Source organism: Gymnodraco acuticeps, unplaced genomic scaffold (assembly GCF_902827175.1).
Source record: "Gymnodraco acuticeps unplaced genomic scaffold, fGymAcu1.1, whole genome shotgun sequence".
Lineage (NCBI taxonomy): Eukaryota > Metazoa > Chordata > Actinopteri > Perciformes > Bathydraconidae > Gymnodraco > Gymnodraco acuticeps.
In genome coordinates, this window is record NW_022992110.1 from 703632 (window position 1) to 720278 (window position 16647).

Consider the following 16647-nt stretch of genomic DNA (forward strand, 5'->3'; position numbering starts at 1 on the left):
TCCTCAAACAACTCCACAGTGGCAAAGCCCCGGGGGTGGATGAGATCCGCCCAGAAATGCTGAAGGCTCTGGGTGTTGAGGGACTGTCATGGTTGACACGTCTCATCAACATTGCGCGGAAGTCGGAAACAGTACCGAAGGAGTGGCAGACCGGGGTGGTGGTTCCCCTTTTTAAAAAGGGGGATCAGAGGGTGTGTGCCAATTACAGAGGGAGGGGGTCTGCAGTTCGGTGGACTAAGGATTGCACCACTGCTTTTTAAGATGATGTGGTTCTGATGGCTTCATCAGTCTGCGACTTTCAGCACTCACTGGATCGGTTCGCAACCGAGTGTGAAGCGGCTGGGATGAGGATCAGCACCTCCAAATCTGAGGCCATGGTTCTCAGCAGGAAACCAAAGGACTGTCCACTCCAAGTATGGAATAAGTCCTTACCCCAAGTGAAGGAGTTCAAGTATCTCGGGGTCTTGTTCTCGAGTGAGGGAACAATGGAGTGCGAGATGGTCCGGAGAATCAGAGCAGCGGGAGCGGTACTGCAGTCGCTTTACCGCACCGTTGTGACGAAAAGGGAGCTGAGTCAGAAGGCAAAGCTCTCTGTCTACCGGGCAATTTTCGTTCCTACCCTCACCTATGGTCATGAAAGATGGGTCATGACCGAAAGAACGAGATCGCGGATACAAGCGGCCGAGATGGTTTTCTCCGCAGGGTGGCTGGTGTCTCCCTTAGGGATAAGGTGAGAAGTTCGGTCATCCGGGAGGGACTCGGAGTTGAGCCGCTCCTCCTTCGTGTCGAAAGGAGCCAGTTGAGGTGGTTCGGGCACCTAGTTAGGATGCCACCTGGGCGTCTCCCTAGGGAGGTGTTCCAGGCACGTCCAGGTGGGAAGAGACTAAGGGGACCTAGGACGAGGTGGAGGGATTATATCTCTTCGCTGGCCTGGGAGAGCCTTGGGATCCCCCAGTCAGAGCTGGTTGATGTCGCCAGGGAAAATAAAGTTTGGGGCTCTCTGCTGGAACTGCTACCCCTGCGACCCGACCACGGATAAGCGGGAGAAGATGGATGGATGGATGGATGGATGGATGGATGGATGGTTGATATGGCGTAATTTGAATTAAATACACTATTTAATTTAAATCAGTTTTATTCTGAAAAAAAAGAAAGTTCACACTATTAACTTAATACTTGTATTCTGAAAATTCTTCACTTCCGGTTAGCATTGGCATGTGGCGAAATGCTACATTTTCAAACCGTGAATCGAAGGTGAAATTACATGTGATGTTGTACACTAAGCACACTGGGATTAGCACTCATTTATTGACGCTGAATAAGGTTTATCAGGGAATGTTTAACCAGTTAAGCCCTGAGCCTGTTTTTCAGGTTTCAGGCTCGAAAATACCACTAACACAACAAATGATATATCTTCACTTCTAAAAGGGGTAAATTAATAATTATTTTTCTCAAAGCAAGGTTACATCTGTGAGTTGGATGTAGAAGTGTCAGAATCAATATAGATGTTTTTATTTTAAAGTAAATTCAGATGGAACATAGTAAAAACATGTAAATTCTAATGTCCACCTAAAGAAAACCCTTTACTTATCGTGAAAACCACCCTTGCATGATGGGTTAGTAGACTAAAAGCTTTAGGAATCCAAACTATAACATATAATAAGTACCCTGTATCAAGATTGATGCAAAACAAGTGAAATTTGACCTTTTTAGAGAGATTTAGACAAATAAAGTCTAAGCAGACTCACCTCTGGGTAATTTGGGAACCATTGGTTCCATTTGAACTTTTTCACTGTAAAAATCATTTTATTACTTTGAATTATCACTATAGGTATTCATTCCATCCAAATACAACTGTTGTGAAAAAAATAAAAAATAAAATAAAATAAAATAAAATAAAACATAGGCCTACTCTTACAGTGAGCCTCTGAATTAGCCCCGAGCGAAAAATGCTAACCTATTACAGCACCGAAAATCACTCCTCGCTCCCTTATTACTTATCCTAGCTGCACATCCAACACATTGTTTATGATCGCAAGGAGACACAGAATCTAACGGTGCCCACCTGAACAGCCCAACACTGAAAGATACAAACTCGCGACGTTATCAACAAAAACGTACATCAAAACAAATGGCGCTAGTGCTAATGCGCTAGGCTAACAATGACTTACCTTCCTCGTTGTCTGGTCTAAACTGGTCTTCAATGGCATTAAAACGATAAAAACGATGATGTAGTTAATCCATAGATTAATATCCAATGGGGCTGTGTCCCCTTTGAAATGTTCTGATAATCTATAAGCAATAAAACTGCAATTCCGTTATCTGCTGTCCGCTCTGTGCTCCGTGCGCTCTGGGTCCTGCTGCAATACCTGCTTCTTTACGTTGTAAACAATAAATGAAGTGGGCTGCGTAATGTTGTCACGTTGGCTGGCATTCTTTATAATTTGCGCAGGACCATATCTCTGGAACCCATTGGTCGATTCGTGTGATTTACACCTTTTTCTTAACCATCAGAACCAATAGAATCGATGGGCAGTTCCCAAATCTACGTAAACATTACCATAGCGGACGTAATAGAGAAGCAAACGAAGCATATCTGAAAGTGCAAGCCTGGACGGCAATACTTTATACCGAGTATATTGCCATAAATATTAGGGGTGCACCGAATGGGAAATTCTTGGCCGAAACCGATACCGAAAATAGGAAACAGTTGGCCGAAAACCGAATGCCGAAAGGCCGAAAATGATTAATAGAAATATATATATATAATGTATACATTTTTTACCAATGTTGTTCAGCTACCTGATTATGGAAATAGACATGATTATGGCAAAACGTAACTTAAATAATAATCACTATTATGGGTCCATAAAACATTTATTCAGCACTTTTGAATGCATACAGTACATTTATATATGTCATGTATTATTGCTAAAAAACATTATATCGCAGTTTTAGTGTCGCCAACTCGTTTCTAATATGCAAAGACAACAAATGCGTCTATGATGTATTTTCGATCAGACGAGATCTCTCTCCCCCGTCTGTGTGCGAGGGGGCGGGGCAGCTGCTACATGCAGCTGCTACATGCAGCGGAGCACACTGCGGAGATGGCGGAGAGAACGCGCTCCGAGGTGTGGTTAAACTTTACCCGTCTCGATGTGGAGAATACTTGTTACCATAAGTGCAATAAGAGTTTAGCATGTAAGCACGAGCAATTTGTCTAAACATTTAGCAAAAGTGCACCGCATGCAGACGGAGGAATGTACCGGGTTCGACCGTCTTTCTAGCAGCTCTGTAGCCCCATCCACGAGTAACGTTTCCACGTCAGGTGTTATGTATGCTAGCAGCAACACACGGAGTTAACTCCATGATACAAACATGGGTTAATGATTAGAGGTAACTGAGTTATTTAGTTTGTTAACATTTCAGCTATTCTGTTTACAGTCTGTCATCAGATTATTTAATACGATTTGTTAAAGGCTCAGGGCAATCTCGATGACAAAGGTCAATGTTCCCCCCTCCCTGTGAGCCAGCCGCGAGCATGGTCGCCGCGTCTTTATTACGTCATCACAACAACACGTTAGGTTACCAACGTAAGCCTGTTCTGACATTCGGTGATATTTTTTCGGTGCTAAAACCCTTTCGGCCGAAAGCCGAAAGGGCCTTTTTAACCATTTTCGGCCGATAATTTTCGGTGGCCGAATATTCGGTGCATCCCTAATAAATATGATGATTGATTATCAGTAAAAAAGTATACGTGACACAAAGACATTGGATTAACCTTGAGATGCGTTTTTATTCCGTTGAACACAACTTTTGATCACAAATCAAAAAAGGTAAGACGTAATTATTGTAATATTTTTGAAACCGGATGTTGTTTACTTTTTCTTTTCTGGCTGATAGCTCCAGGAATTCGAGGTCTTACAGTGATGACATTACATGTGTGGAATCTGTGGAGTCTCAGCTTTAAATCGTATATCTTGTTTGTGCAGTTAAGATAGTAATAAGGGCATCTCTACCGTGTGTTGTGTGTAAAAAAGCGTTAGCATTAGTTAGCATTTTTTCGCTCAATGCTAATTCAAAGGCTTGGTATTACTCTTGTGTTTTTTTTAGCTAACAATTGTTCTTATTGTCAGTTAGCGGAGTTTCTTACCTTTAAAAGGGTATGAAACATTAATAGTTTCATAAATGTTAAGAAGCCCTGAGACATGTGAGAAAAAAAAAACTGTGGGAGGGGTCCACTGGGGGGACCTTCGGGCTTAACTGGTTAAATAACCACAGACACCAGAATGATGTAATTTAGCAACAGAAACAGGCAGGAATTGCATTGGACCCGCCCCCGATGACGCCGGCCAATAGGAGAACACCTCAGATGACAACAGGAAGAGCAAGCCAATAATTGATCTCTTCTACCTGCTGACCTGGGCTGACGGGAGATGAGGAGAGCGCCTCCTTTTTCAATTTATTTTGTTCACCACCGCATCTTTTGTGTAATTAAATGATGTTAACTTTTATAAGCTTCCCTTGACTCTTTTCAGTCTCTCCTGCCTTCAGGGAGGTTTTAAATGGTTTATAACAAAAAGGAGAATATACGTAAGTGTTAGTTTTTTTGCGAGTCCAAGTACCGGTTCCCGACGTTCCGGTTTTAACCGGACTTGAACCGAAACTTTTTACAAGTCCAGTACCGGTTCGGCGTACCGGTACGCAGCACTACGTGTGAACATTCCACGACAGGATGATGTGGAAAAATTGCCTTACTTGAGTAACATAAAGCTGCACGACTTGAATGCAGATGTGGATTTGCTCATCGGAACTGATGCAGCAAAAGTGGTGGAACCATGATCAACAGCCAAGATGAAGGCCCATACGCAGTCAGAACAAGAGTCGGCTGGGTCATTAATGGACCACTTAGGAGTGGAAGTAACGGCAGACTTAAGACTGGCTGCTCTGTTGTCACAACAAACCGCATATCTGTGGAACATCTGGAAGAGATGCTCATTAAGCAATACAACCATGATTTTAATGAAAAAACATCAGAGGGGCAATTGGAAATGTCAAGAGAGGACATTAAATTCATGAATATAATGAGAAGTACTACAGAACTGAAAAATGGACATTACATTGACAGAGAAGAGGAACCGGTCTTGCCAAATAACCGCTGTGTTGCAGAGCAGCGACTTCAAGGCCTGAAGAGGACATTTGAAAAGAACATCAAGTTTAAAGAGGAGTACACCTCATTCAAAGAAAAAGGAACATAAAGCTACGGAAAGTGACAAGGATGCAGGAGTTAAAAGTACAGTTGAACAGAAACTTAAGAGCTTCAAAACCACACTCGGTGGAAAACATTTGACTTCAGAAGATTGTGATGAAGCAGAGAAGGCAATCATTCATTTTGTTCAGAAACACAGGTTTAAAAGTGAAATTGCCTCCCTCAAACATGGCTCAAATATTGTCTCCAAGGACAGTCCACTGTACAAGCTAGACCCCATACTGGAGGATGACTTTCTCAGAGTTGGTGGTCGTTTGTACAAGTCTGCATTACCATCAGAAACAAAGCATCCTGTTATTCTTTCCAAAGACCTGAATGTCTTCCAGCTCATTTTACGCCATATTCATCAACAACTAGGACACGCTGGGAGGAACCACATGTTGTACAGACTTCGACAGAGGTATTGGATAATTAATGCCAATTCAGCTGCAAGAAAGACCATTACAGATTGCATGGTGTGTAGACGGCACAGAGGAAAACTTGGGGAACAGAAGATGGCAGACCTGCCTGAAGAGAGTTGTGCCAGACAAGGCTCCTTTTACTACAGTGGGAGTTGATTATTTTGGCCCCATAGAAGTGAAAAGAGGAAGAAGCCTTCTAAAAAGGTATGGAGTGATTTGCACTTGTCTGACCAGCCGTGCAGTACACCTGGAGGTGGCACATTCCCTTGATACAGACTCTTGCATTAACCTGTTAAGCCTGAAGGTCCCCGCCGGCGGGGACCCTGGGTCTTTTTTTAACGATACTGTGTCTCAGGGGATCTTAATATTTAAGAACCTATTAATGTGTTATACCAGATTAACGGAAATAATCTCAGCTAACTGCCGATACAAACCATGTTTACCAAAACAAAACACAAGTCTCACAAGAAGCATCTAAATTACCCCCGAGCGAAAAATGCTAACGGACATTGGCACATAACTTAAGATAAAAGTACCCTTATTACTTATCATAGCTGCACATACAATATATCCGATTAAAGCTGAGACTCCATAGATTATGTAGGTATATAGTATCATCACTGAGTGATCCGGACTCGCGACAGGGGAAGCAAATACAGTCATCACAACACGTACCTTTACGAAGCTTCTAGGGAGATCGTCTCACAAGTAGCTGTCAATCTGATCAAAGTACGTGTTCAATGGCATTAAAATGAGAAAAAACGCGGCTTAATCTGTTAATCCATAGGTTCTTAACGTCCAAGTATAAAAAACTGATTGAATTTATAATCCATAATTCCATTTTTATGTAAAAATCGGAGAGTAAATGCTAGCTGCTAATGGTAGCCACCACAGCTAGCTGCTGCTTCCGGTCTCGGCGATGCAGCAGTCTCACACATACACATGACCAAATAAGGACTATGTGGGAGTTCCCCTCGATTCCATTGGCTCTGACTGTCAGAAAGAGATGTCACATGTTAAAATCGAGTAAGGGGGGCTAGAGATATGGAAAATCCACCCAAATGGCCCCAGAAGAGGTTTTTTTTTGCTAAATCTGTCATAAAATATCACTTGTTTTGCATCAATCTTGATACAGGGTACTTATTATATGTTGTACTTTGGATTCCTAAAGCTTTTAGTCTACTAACCCATCATCCAACGTTAGTTTTCACTATAAGTAAAAAATATTGTTTGGACGGAAACTATCATTTACAGTTTTTTACCATGTTCAATCTGAAATTTCTTTAAAATAAAAAACATCTATATTGAATCTGACTTTTCTACATCCAACTCACAGGTTTATCATTACTTTGAGAATTTTTTTTATTAATTTAACCCTTTTAGAAGGGAAGATATGGTCATTTGTTCTGGGAATGTCATTTTCGAGCCTGAAACCTGAAAAACAGGCTCGGGGTTTAACAGGTTAATGCCTTGAGGAGATTCATTTAACCTGTGTCAAGTTTAAGATCTGACAACGGCACAAATGTTGTTGGAGCAAACAAGGAGTTGAAGCAAAGTCTTGCTACTTTGAATAATGCAAAGATCCAGGATGCCCAAATTCAGGATGGAATTAAGTGGAGCTTTAATACGCCAACAGCCTCACACCAAGGTGGCTTTTGGGAGCGTCTCATTCGATCAGTAAGGAGAATACTGACCTCTGTTCTTGGACAACAGGTTTTGGATGATGAAGGCCTGCAGACACTGCTTTGTGAAGTAGAGGCGATACTAAACAACAGACCCCTCACAAAAGTGTCTGATGACCCTAATGACCTCGAGGCCCTCACCCCAAACCATGTTCTTCTGCTGAAGGGAATACCCATCTTTCCCCCTGGACTCTTTGAAAAGAGTGACCTGTACATCAGAAGGAAATGGAAGCAAGTACAGTATATCGCAGAGTTGTTTTGGAAAAGATGGACATCTGAATACTTACTTGTGATGCAAGAAAGACAGAGATGGGCAGCCCCAAGAAGAAACTTCTCCCCAGGAGATATTGTCATCATTGCCGATGCTACAGTTCCAAGAGGATCCTGGAAGATGGGTCGAGTTGTGAGTACCAAGTCTGACTCCAAAGGACTGGTCCGCTTTGTGTGCATCCAAACCAAAACCAGCGTCTTGGAGAGACCTGTGACGAAGATCTGCCTGCTGGTGGAGGCCACAGAATAAGATCATGGACAATTCTATCTATTTTCTCTTCCTATCCTGTCTTCTTACCATCTGTTTATCTTTCAGTGGCTACAGAGAAGGTGACACAGAAGACACTATGGCTCTTGGATAGAGAAAATAGCTCCCTTATATGTTTTAGATAAGGGTAATTGTGATTCTCACAATTAGGGGCCGGAATGTGGAAGCTATTCAGTATTTTTCACATTTATTTAATGTATTTATTTGTTATTTTTTGTTTCGTAGAATTAATTAATTTACAGCCATATTATTTATGTTAAGTTGTGTTCCAGCTAAAATGCTTTTATTTTGAAGGTGATGGGTAAATGTTCACACACATCTGGGTTTATTTAAGTCAATCAGGGCACAGCAGCAGTCTGTGGGCACCGGGAAGGTCTATGGTTTTTTACCAGTATCAGGGCTGAGTTCAGCAAACATTTCAACACCTTTTGCTGTATTGTTCTTGCCAAGGTGAAGCTAATAAATACCACAAAAACGTTGATGCCTTATCTGGACAATGGACTCATTACCAACTCATGATCTGCGTAAGATCCACTATACCTGGTGCCTCAGTGGCCTTTTGAAGTTTTATTGTTGTTGACAAATAGCCACTACAGGTAATATTTAAAGAGCCTGTGACAGCCTCCCAACAACTGTTGTGCAATGAAATATTGGGCTACTAGTAATCTCGAACCGTCAGTTTAAAAAAGAAGGTGCGATACCGTTCCGATAAATATCAATAATTTCGAACATCGCTGGGAAATTCCTTCGACTCATTTTGAAGTTTTGGGGGAAGCCGGAAGTGACGTCAATGCGGGAACGCTTCACTGTGCGGCGAGAGAGCCAAACACGGACAAAGTGTATTGTCATGCGTAGAAATGGTGAATTACTGAGTTTAGGCACGTTAATAACGTTTTAATGAAGTTGACTACAGTATATTCATATTTGTCAGTGCTTTCATGTCAATTCGGCGAACATAAACATAAATGATCGTGGTGAAGATAATGATTAAATTAGGATTAAAAATTGGTAGTGAGAGCTGCTGAATTTCCTCCCGTCGGATGTGATATAAAAACAAATCGATTATTTTTGTAGTTGTAAACTCAAGTGGATGAAACTACATTTATTAGTGCTTTCATGTCAATTCGGCGAACATATGATAGATTAAATGATCGTGAGGATGATGATTTAAAAATCGTTTGTTTGAGCCGGTCTGCATTTCCTGATGAGTAAACAAACCGATGCTTTTTGTAGTTGTAGTACACCAACATGGATTAAACGTGTGGTTTTTTTACCACAATGTTGGGGAAATTAATGGATAAAATGCACGGATTATTATTATTATTATTCCCACTCCGATCGGGACACTAGGTCCACCGTTTCCCCGAAGCAAGGCTCCCCCCGTTGACAGTTTACATGGGCAGGGCTGGGTGCAGTGGCGGACTGGCCATCGGGACGAATCCCGATGGGCCGGTACCGAAGTGGGCCGGTCGGATAAGTCACTAGCACATCCCCCACTCCCCCCGTTGACAATTTACTAGCGGTACCGAAGTGGGCCGGTCGAGAGTCCCGGGATGATTTTTAGTCCCAGTCCACCACTGGCTACATGACCGTATTATCGCCCATATTGACGCACCTAATTCCTAAACTTCTAACAGATACAACATAAACCGATTCTTCAGCCTCATATGAGCTCTCAGACACGTTCAAAATTAAACTGTCATCGCTGTCTGAGCTTGCTGCTGTCTGAGCTTGCTGCTGTGTGCGCCATCGTGCGTTTACATGCAGATGCTGGGATCATGAACGGTGCAGCTGGAGCGCTGTGCCCGCAATGACGTCACACATAATTTGGCGGGACTTGAAGAATCCCCGAGAAGATCCAGAAAATGGTCAACATTGAAGGGCAGATTAATGGTTATCAAAGTACAAATATCCAAAATCAGTTCAGTAACGGTTTTCAAGGGGACAATATTTACTCAAATTGATGGGTTTGGATGATGGGGGAAACTCGTGTCACAGGCTCTTTAAATCAGTACATTAAATGGCATATTATTCAATCCATGTATTTTTATTAATGCTGTAAAAATTATCGCGTTAACGGCGGTAATTAATTTTTTTAATTGCGTTAAAATATTTAACGCATGTGCAGAATGGCCCGCCCCATACATCCCACCAGTGGCAGTGCGAGAGTATGGCTGGGGTATGCTACACCCATACCAAGAAATGGCTTAGCCCCACCATGAAAAATGATGTTAAAGTAAGCAAAATAAAGTCCGCCAACTCGCGCGGAGTAAATTGCACAGACAGCCGTTAGTAAGATTGATTTCAGTAGCCACTTGTCTGGAAATACCGAAGACCAGAAACAATATTGAAAAATGTTGTCACGTAGTGATCGTCTTCTCAATAGAACATCTTTGATAATGCCTTCTGGCCAATCAGAATCACGATAACGGCGTGGTGTTGTTGCAGGAAGTCGACGGAGAATACTTTTGCGGTAGTACATCTCTATATACAGGGCTGCACATAACTGGTGTGCAGGTGCACATGCGCACTTCCGCCAAAAAAAGAGCACCTGGTCATTTGAAAAAAGGCGCATTTGCGTACCAACCAAGTGGCAAACTCTGGGTAACAGCCGGGACGCCAATAAGGAAGTGCCAAACACTGCAGTTCATACATGGGCCGCTAGGGACTGGCTGCAGAAAGGAGCAATTTCCATAGACCTCCATGTTAAAATGCCCAACTTTACAGCAGAAAAAAACATGTTTCTACCCATGGATGCAATAAATATTATTATCGATATAGTTAGATTCCACCTTCATGATTATGAATCTGTGAGTGAATTGTTTTCTAACACGACCCTTTTATTTATATTAGGTCTTAAAGTTTTTGCATAAATTAGGGCGTGGTCACGTTGATGGACACGTACATGCCTCACTGTCAGCTAACAGCAACTTGTCCACTCTGCTAGGCTACAACCATAGAGGCTACAACGTCAGTTAGTCATAGTACTGTACTTGACCCTTTAGCTTTAGCCGTGTTCGTGGTGATTGTGCCTTTTAGGGAATATTGTTACAAATACCAGACAATTAAAATGTTGTGCTCTGCGCTTGAATGTACTAACAGAACTTCCAAGAAGTCTACAATTATAATATTATACATGTTAACCCCGTTCGCAGGTGTTTGTGTGCTTGGTAGCTTAGCTTATTACTTATTAGCCAGCTAAGGACGTAACCCTTTATGCATACATATACATTTTAGTTTATGATTCAGCCTTGGGTAAGACTTTTATAGTCTATGGCTATGACGCCCATAATGCTAAACGGGAGCAAATGTTAATAGGGGACCCAATTATCCCAGTGGTGGCCGCCGGAGCTAACGGAGCCGCAGGGGGCTAGCTCCAGCCGGCGTCCCGGAGCTAAACCCCTGCGGCTCCGTTAGGTCACACGTTTTCTCAACGTGTGAATGACAAGCATTAAGAATAACAAAATATAGCTAATTCTCTTGCAGATTGTCTCATTTGATTATGAATGTAACATTTATATAGGGGAACTACACTGTTAGCAGTAACTTGGTATGCATGTATTTCATGTTAGCTTAGCTTCTTAGCCTGAGCTAGCTCTGTTTACTTCCAGTTCGGAGGCAGCAGGTCCCGCCTCGGCTCCACCTCTTTGCCCTTATTTGGAGCAGGCGGGATTAGACTCTGACGTCACAGTCGAGCCGTTAGTGGCCGACTCCGCCTACTAAGGGCTTCACGGCAACTCTGCAGAATCCTATGGGTGACGTCACGGACACTACGTCCATTTATATATACAGTCTATGGTACCAACATTGAGAGAGAGAGAGGGAGAGAGAGAAGGGAGAAGAGAAAAGAGAGAAGAGAGGAGAGAGAGAGATATTTGCGAGTTGCATATTAACTCAGGGCCGGCCCGTAGCACTGGGGTTATAGATGTTCGCCTAGGGCGCCAGATCTGTGGAGGCGCTGCGCTGGCAGCTCTGGGAGGGAAAAAAACATTTTTGACCATTGGCGCTCATCCTAATTTTCGGCCTTGATGTAACAACATTCATAATTAAGTAAATGTAACACCCTTTTCATCCCGGTTACACGTTTCATTTGCCCTGTAAAATGGGCGCTGTAAGTGATGAAAATCGGGGATGTTGGCTTATCTGGCGCCCGCAGCTCACAGCCAAAATGCGAGTGAGCGAGGGAGAGAGGGAGGGTGCACCGGTACCGGCGCTGTTGTTATTAGAATCTGGTGCTAGCTGCTCTAACGGATATAAGAAGAAGATGTTTCTACAATAATGTGGAGGAAGAGTCCTCTCCAGTCAGACTGAGAGGCTGATACTACAGCTCAGTGAGGTAAAGGACTCTTGAGTGTTTAGATCAGGGATGCCCAACCGGTCGATCGCGGGGAGATTCCCAGTCGATCGCGAGATGTGTCTAAAAATAGAACAATAACATTCTGTTTTATCGTTAATGTCCTGTAACATAATCTTCCCGTGCCAGAATAATGCACTTGAACGCATCAAAGCTTTGTGATTGGCCGGCTAGACCCCATGTGTCGGGGCGTGGCTGGTCGGCAGTGGGCAGTGCACTATTTCGCTGACGTTGTCCAACTTGTCCGTGTCAACAGGAGTGACAGTCCGCACACACACAAGACCGCAATTATGGCAGAAGCAAAAAAGCCCAAAATATATAATTTTTACTCCGAGTGGGAGGATCATTATTTTTGTATCTATTCCAATTCAAAGTCCATCTGTCTCATCTGCAATGTGAGCGTGGCTTTATCGAAGAAGGGTAATTTAGGAGCGGCATTTCAAAACAGTGCACAAACGCCACGAGACGGAATTCCCTCCTAATTCTGCCCTACGCTCCAAAAGGGGAGGGGCCTGAAAGGACAGCTAAATGCACAGCAGTCCATTTCCACCAGGCTCAACAACAAGAGCAAGGCTGCTACCAGAGCATCTTATCGTGTCAGTCACGTTCTTGAGAAACACATGAAGTCTTTCAAAGACGGTGAAGTTGTGAAAGAAGCATTCCTGGAGGCTGCGACGCGCTTTTTGGGGACAGTAAAAATAACAGAAGCATTTCAACAGGTTTTTGATATAATAAAAACTCAAGTTAGATACCGTTATTAATCAGCTGTAAGTTTTAGTTTGAACTTATTCATTATAATTATTGTACAAAATGGTATAAGAATGCAAACTTAAATTGATTATAGTCTATTATCAATTCAGGTTAAGAAACTAGTGTTGCTTGCATCCTATTTTAAAGGCATTTCTTTTTATACTCTACTAAAATGCAACAAAAAAAGGGTTTGATTCTATTGATGTTGTCTTTTTTATTGCACTTTGGCAGCAGATTCCTGTGTAGCTTCAGATCTGAGTTGTCTTATTAGTAAGCCTAATTTATACTTTTGTAGCAACGCTATTTTTATATAATGGCAAAGAAAGGGTTCAGAGTCTTTTCTTTTTCCCTGTGTCATATGTGGCAGCACTGTTCAATGCTTCTTGAAAACATTACCCACTGTAGTGACGTGTGAATAAACTCCAACTCTGTATCAACAGCACTGTTGTGTAACTTCAGTTAAATACTTGTATGTGTGTAGATTAGAAAGAGGTAAGATAAAGGATCTGCAGTATTTTATGAAGTATTCATCGTACAAAGGTCAGTTTTATACAAGTAGAAGTGTGTATTTACCTGGTAGTAGGCGGTCAGTAACTACGCCTCTCTATTTGGACTGGTAGATTATCGGCAGACTGGCAACTTTAAAAGTAGCTCTCGGTTCAAAAAAGGTTGGGCACCCCTGGTTTAGATAGTTCACTTTAGTCTAAGTTACCTCAGTGGGTCTCAAACAGTTTGGTCACAATTTATGTAAACACATATTTCCAAGGCACTCCTTTATAATTATTGGGATAAACAGGTTTGAAATCATTTCAATGTATACTATAGGACAGTAAACCAAAAATATCCTTTAAAACTGGAAAGATAAAAAAAGATGCATAAATAACTATGTTAAGGTAAATAAGATATGAATGAACAACACAAATAAAATAAGTTACATTCAATTGTTATTGGCTATGGTAGGTCATTGGTTATGTTCACATACTTATTTGATTACATCCACTTTTCTAAGATGACAACAGAGACTTTCGACCCAAACCCAGCTGTTGACTTGTGGATGCAAGCAGCTAATCGCAGACTCAACCAGAGAGAAAGAAGTAGGCCTACATCATCAGCTACCATGTCTGACAAAGAGGAAGACAGTGAGGAGAACAGTCAGGAGGGGAGTGATGACAGCTTGTAGGATTACTGGTCGTGCTAATGTTGTCTTGTGTTCACCTCTGCATGTGTGTTCACCTCTGTGTGTTCAGTGCCGTGTGTCTGGCAAATAAAGACCCCCTCAAAAGGTACGGTTTATTTCATTTTAAGGATGAGCACCAAGCAACATCTCCAGGTGCTCCTTTGAGAACCTGGGCAAAAAAGTGATGTGCACCCCTGCTTATATACATCGATACAACATTACATGTTGATAGAAATCAACATGTAATGAAATAAGACCCCACGGTTTGATGATTGATAGGTGTGTGGGCTGTCTTTCATTTTGACACACAGAACAATGTTATAATAAACATACATACATAGCCTACTGTATGTTAAATGGATATATCTGCCTTCTTTCATTTATCTTTCCATTCCCACAACAATATACATAAAGAAATGGCATATTTTGGACATAGTTCGAATGGTGATTAATCATGATTAATACATTTTTAAGCTGTGATTAATCTGATTAAAAATGTTAATCGTTTGACAGCCCTAATTTTTATAAATATATTTATTTTGGTAGGTTTGCTCTTCCGTAATACATTTGAATTATTATAATAAAGTACATGTGTCTAATAACACTTACATACTTTTACTTAAATAAGATAAACTTAAAGATATGAAATGCTGTAACTTGTAATGGAAGATTTTCAGTGTGGTGTTTGTACTTTTACTTACCTGCAGCAAGTGCTGATAAATGGTCTAAAGTGTTATTAATGTGATAATAAAGTGCTACTGAAGAGTGTAAAGTGTTAATTAAGGGTAAAGGGAACAGACCTGCTCTGTGTATCCGAAGCTGAGGCTGTAAAACAGCGTCCAGAAGTTTCTGGAGTCTCTTGTTCTCCTCTTTGGAAAGAAACAGCTCCTCCTCGAGCTCTGCTATCGTTTTTTCAAACGGAGCAAATATCTCTTCAGCAGTGAGTCGCTGCTTCTTCAACGACAGCAGCATTTGGACTTTACTCATGTTTCCTAGATCACCTTTCCCTGCAGACTCCGTTAAACACACCGTTTCTCTCTCCGTCAAACTCTCAATCTGACTAGCGTTGCTAACGTGTTTCCAGCTAGCATGCTAAGCTAGCTCCTATAGTCCGAGGTAAACGCTCCAGAAAAAAGAGCACAGAGTCCATTCAGAGGTTTATCCAAACACAGAGATGATGGATCAGTAGAGCTGGAGCTCACACGCACTTTCTCAGGAACACAGAGAGAGAGAACCGGAGCGACGAGACGCCACCTCGATCCAGGTTAGAAAGAGCTGGGAACTTCACTTCCGGTGCGGTTTGAGGACGTCAAAATAAAAGCGGGAAGGATTTCTTCTTTTTGGTTTTAAGAACGATTGGCATCCGGACGTTGCCTTAACACCTACTACTGGATCAATAATAAAACTACTCTTTCAAAACAAAACTATTATAACTAACAAAAAATACTCATAAAGGAAAAAGGGAAAATAAATAAACATCATTAAGCTAAACAGGTCGCAGTGCACACATCAAATATCTGTATAGTGTTAGAAATTAAAATCAATGTGGATATGGCGTAATTTGAATTACATACACTATTTAATTTAAATCAGTTTCACACTAACTATTAACTTACCACTTTTATTCTGAAAATTCTTCATTTCCGGTTAGGATTAGCATGTGGCGAAATGCTATGTTTTCAAACCGTGAATCGAAGAGGAAATGACATGTGATGTTGTACACTAAACACACTGGGATCAGTGGCGGTTCTAGACCAATTTGACTGGGGGGGCCACTGGGGGGCCAGTTATTTTCTGAGGGGGGCACAATAAATGCAGGACGAAAAAGAGAACTAGACAGTATGAAGTAATTGCGCATAAGAAAACAATGCAATACAGTTATTGATATTTGTTTCAGTACACTTATTTATTTCACATATATCTTATAGTTATTACTGTTAGCTTCAGCTTAAGTTATAGTGCAATGTTTGCACTCACACCATATTTATATAAAAATAAAGGCAATGAACAGTTACATCTCTACTTTACATAAGGGTGTCTGCACAATCTCACATTACAGCAACAAAATCCTGAGTACCAGAAAATATACATTTAAAAAAAACTAAAAAAAACTTTTCATTGTTAGGGGGGCCACAGGGGGGTCAGAGGTCAGTGTTAGCCCCCACTAGAACCACCCCCGACTGGGATTAGCACTCATTTATTGACGCTGAATAACGTTTATCAGGGAATGTTTAAATAACCACAGACACCAGAATGATGTAATTTAGCAACAGAAAAAGGCAGGAATTGCATTGGACCCCCACGACGCCGGCCAATAGGAGAAGACCTCAGATGACAACAGGAAGGGCAAGCCAATAATCGATCTCTTCTGCCCCCTGACCTGGACTGACAGGTCACATGAGGAGAGCGCCTCCTTTTGCAATTTCATTTGTACACCACCACATATTTTGTGTAATTAAATGCTGTTAACTTTTAT

The 16647-nt window shown here is 41.7% G+C and overlaps 1 protein-coding gene across 1 annotated transcript in view; it reads right to left on the bottom strand.

The window, feature by feature from the left end:
* Positions 1-15026, bottom strand: part of LOC117537727 (B-cell receptor CD22-like) — a 38908-nt gene extending 23882 nt beyond the window's left edge. Inside the window, exons 1-2 of the mRNA XM_034203052.1 lie at positions 14972-15026; positions 7640-7848 (exon numbers count right to left, since the gene is read on the bottom strand). Coding sequence (XP_034058943.1) covers positions 7640-7802 — 163 coding nt within the window. The 5' untranslated portion in view covers positions 7803-7848; positions 14972-15026. The remainder of the gene's footprint in view (positions 1-7639; positions 7849-14971) is intronic.
* Between the last annotated feature and the right edge of the window lie 1621 nt (positions 15027-16647).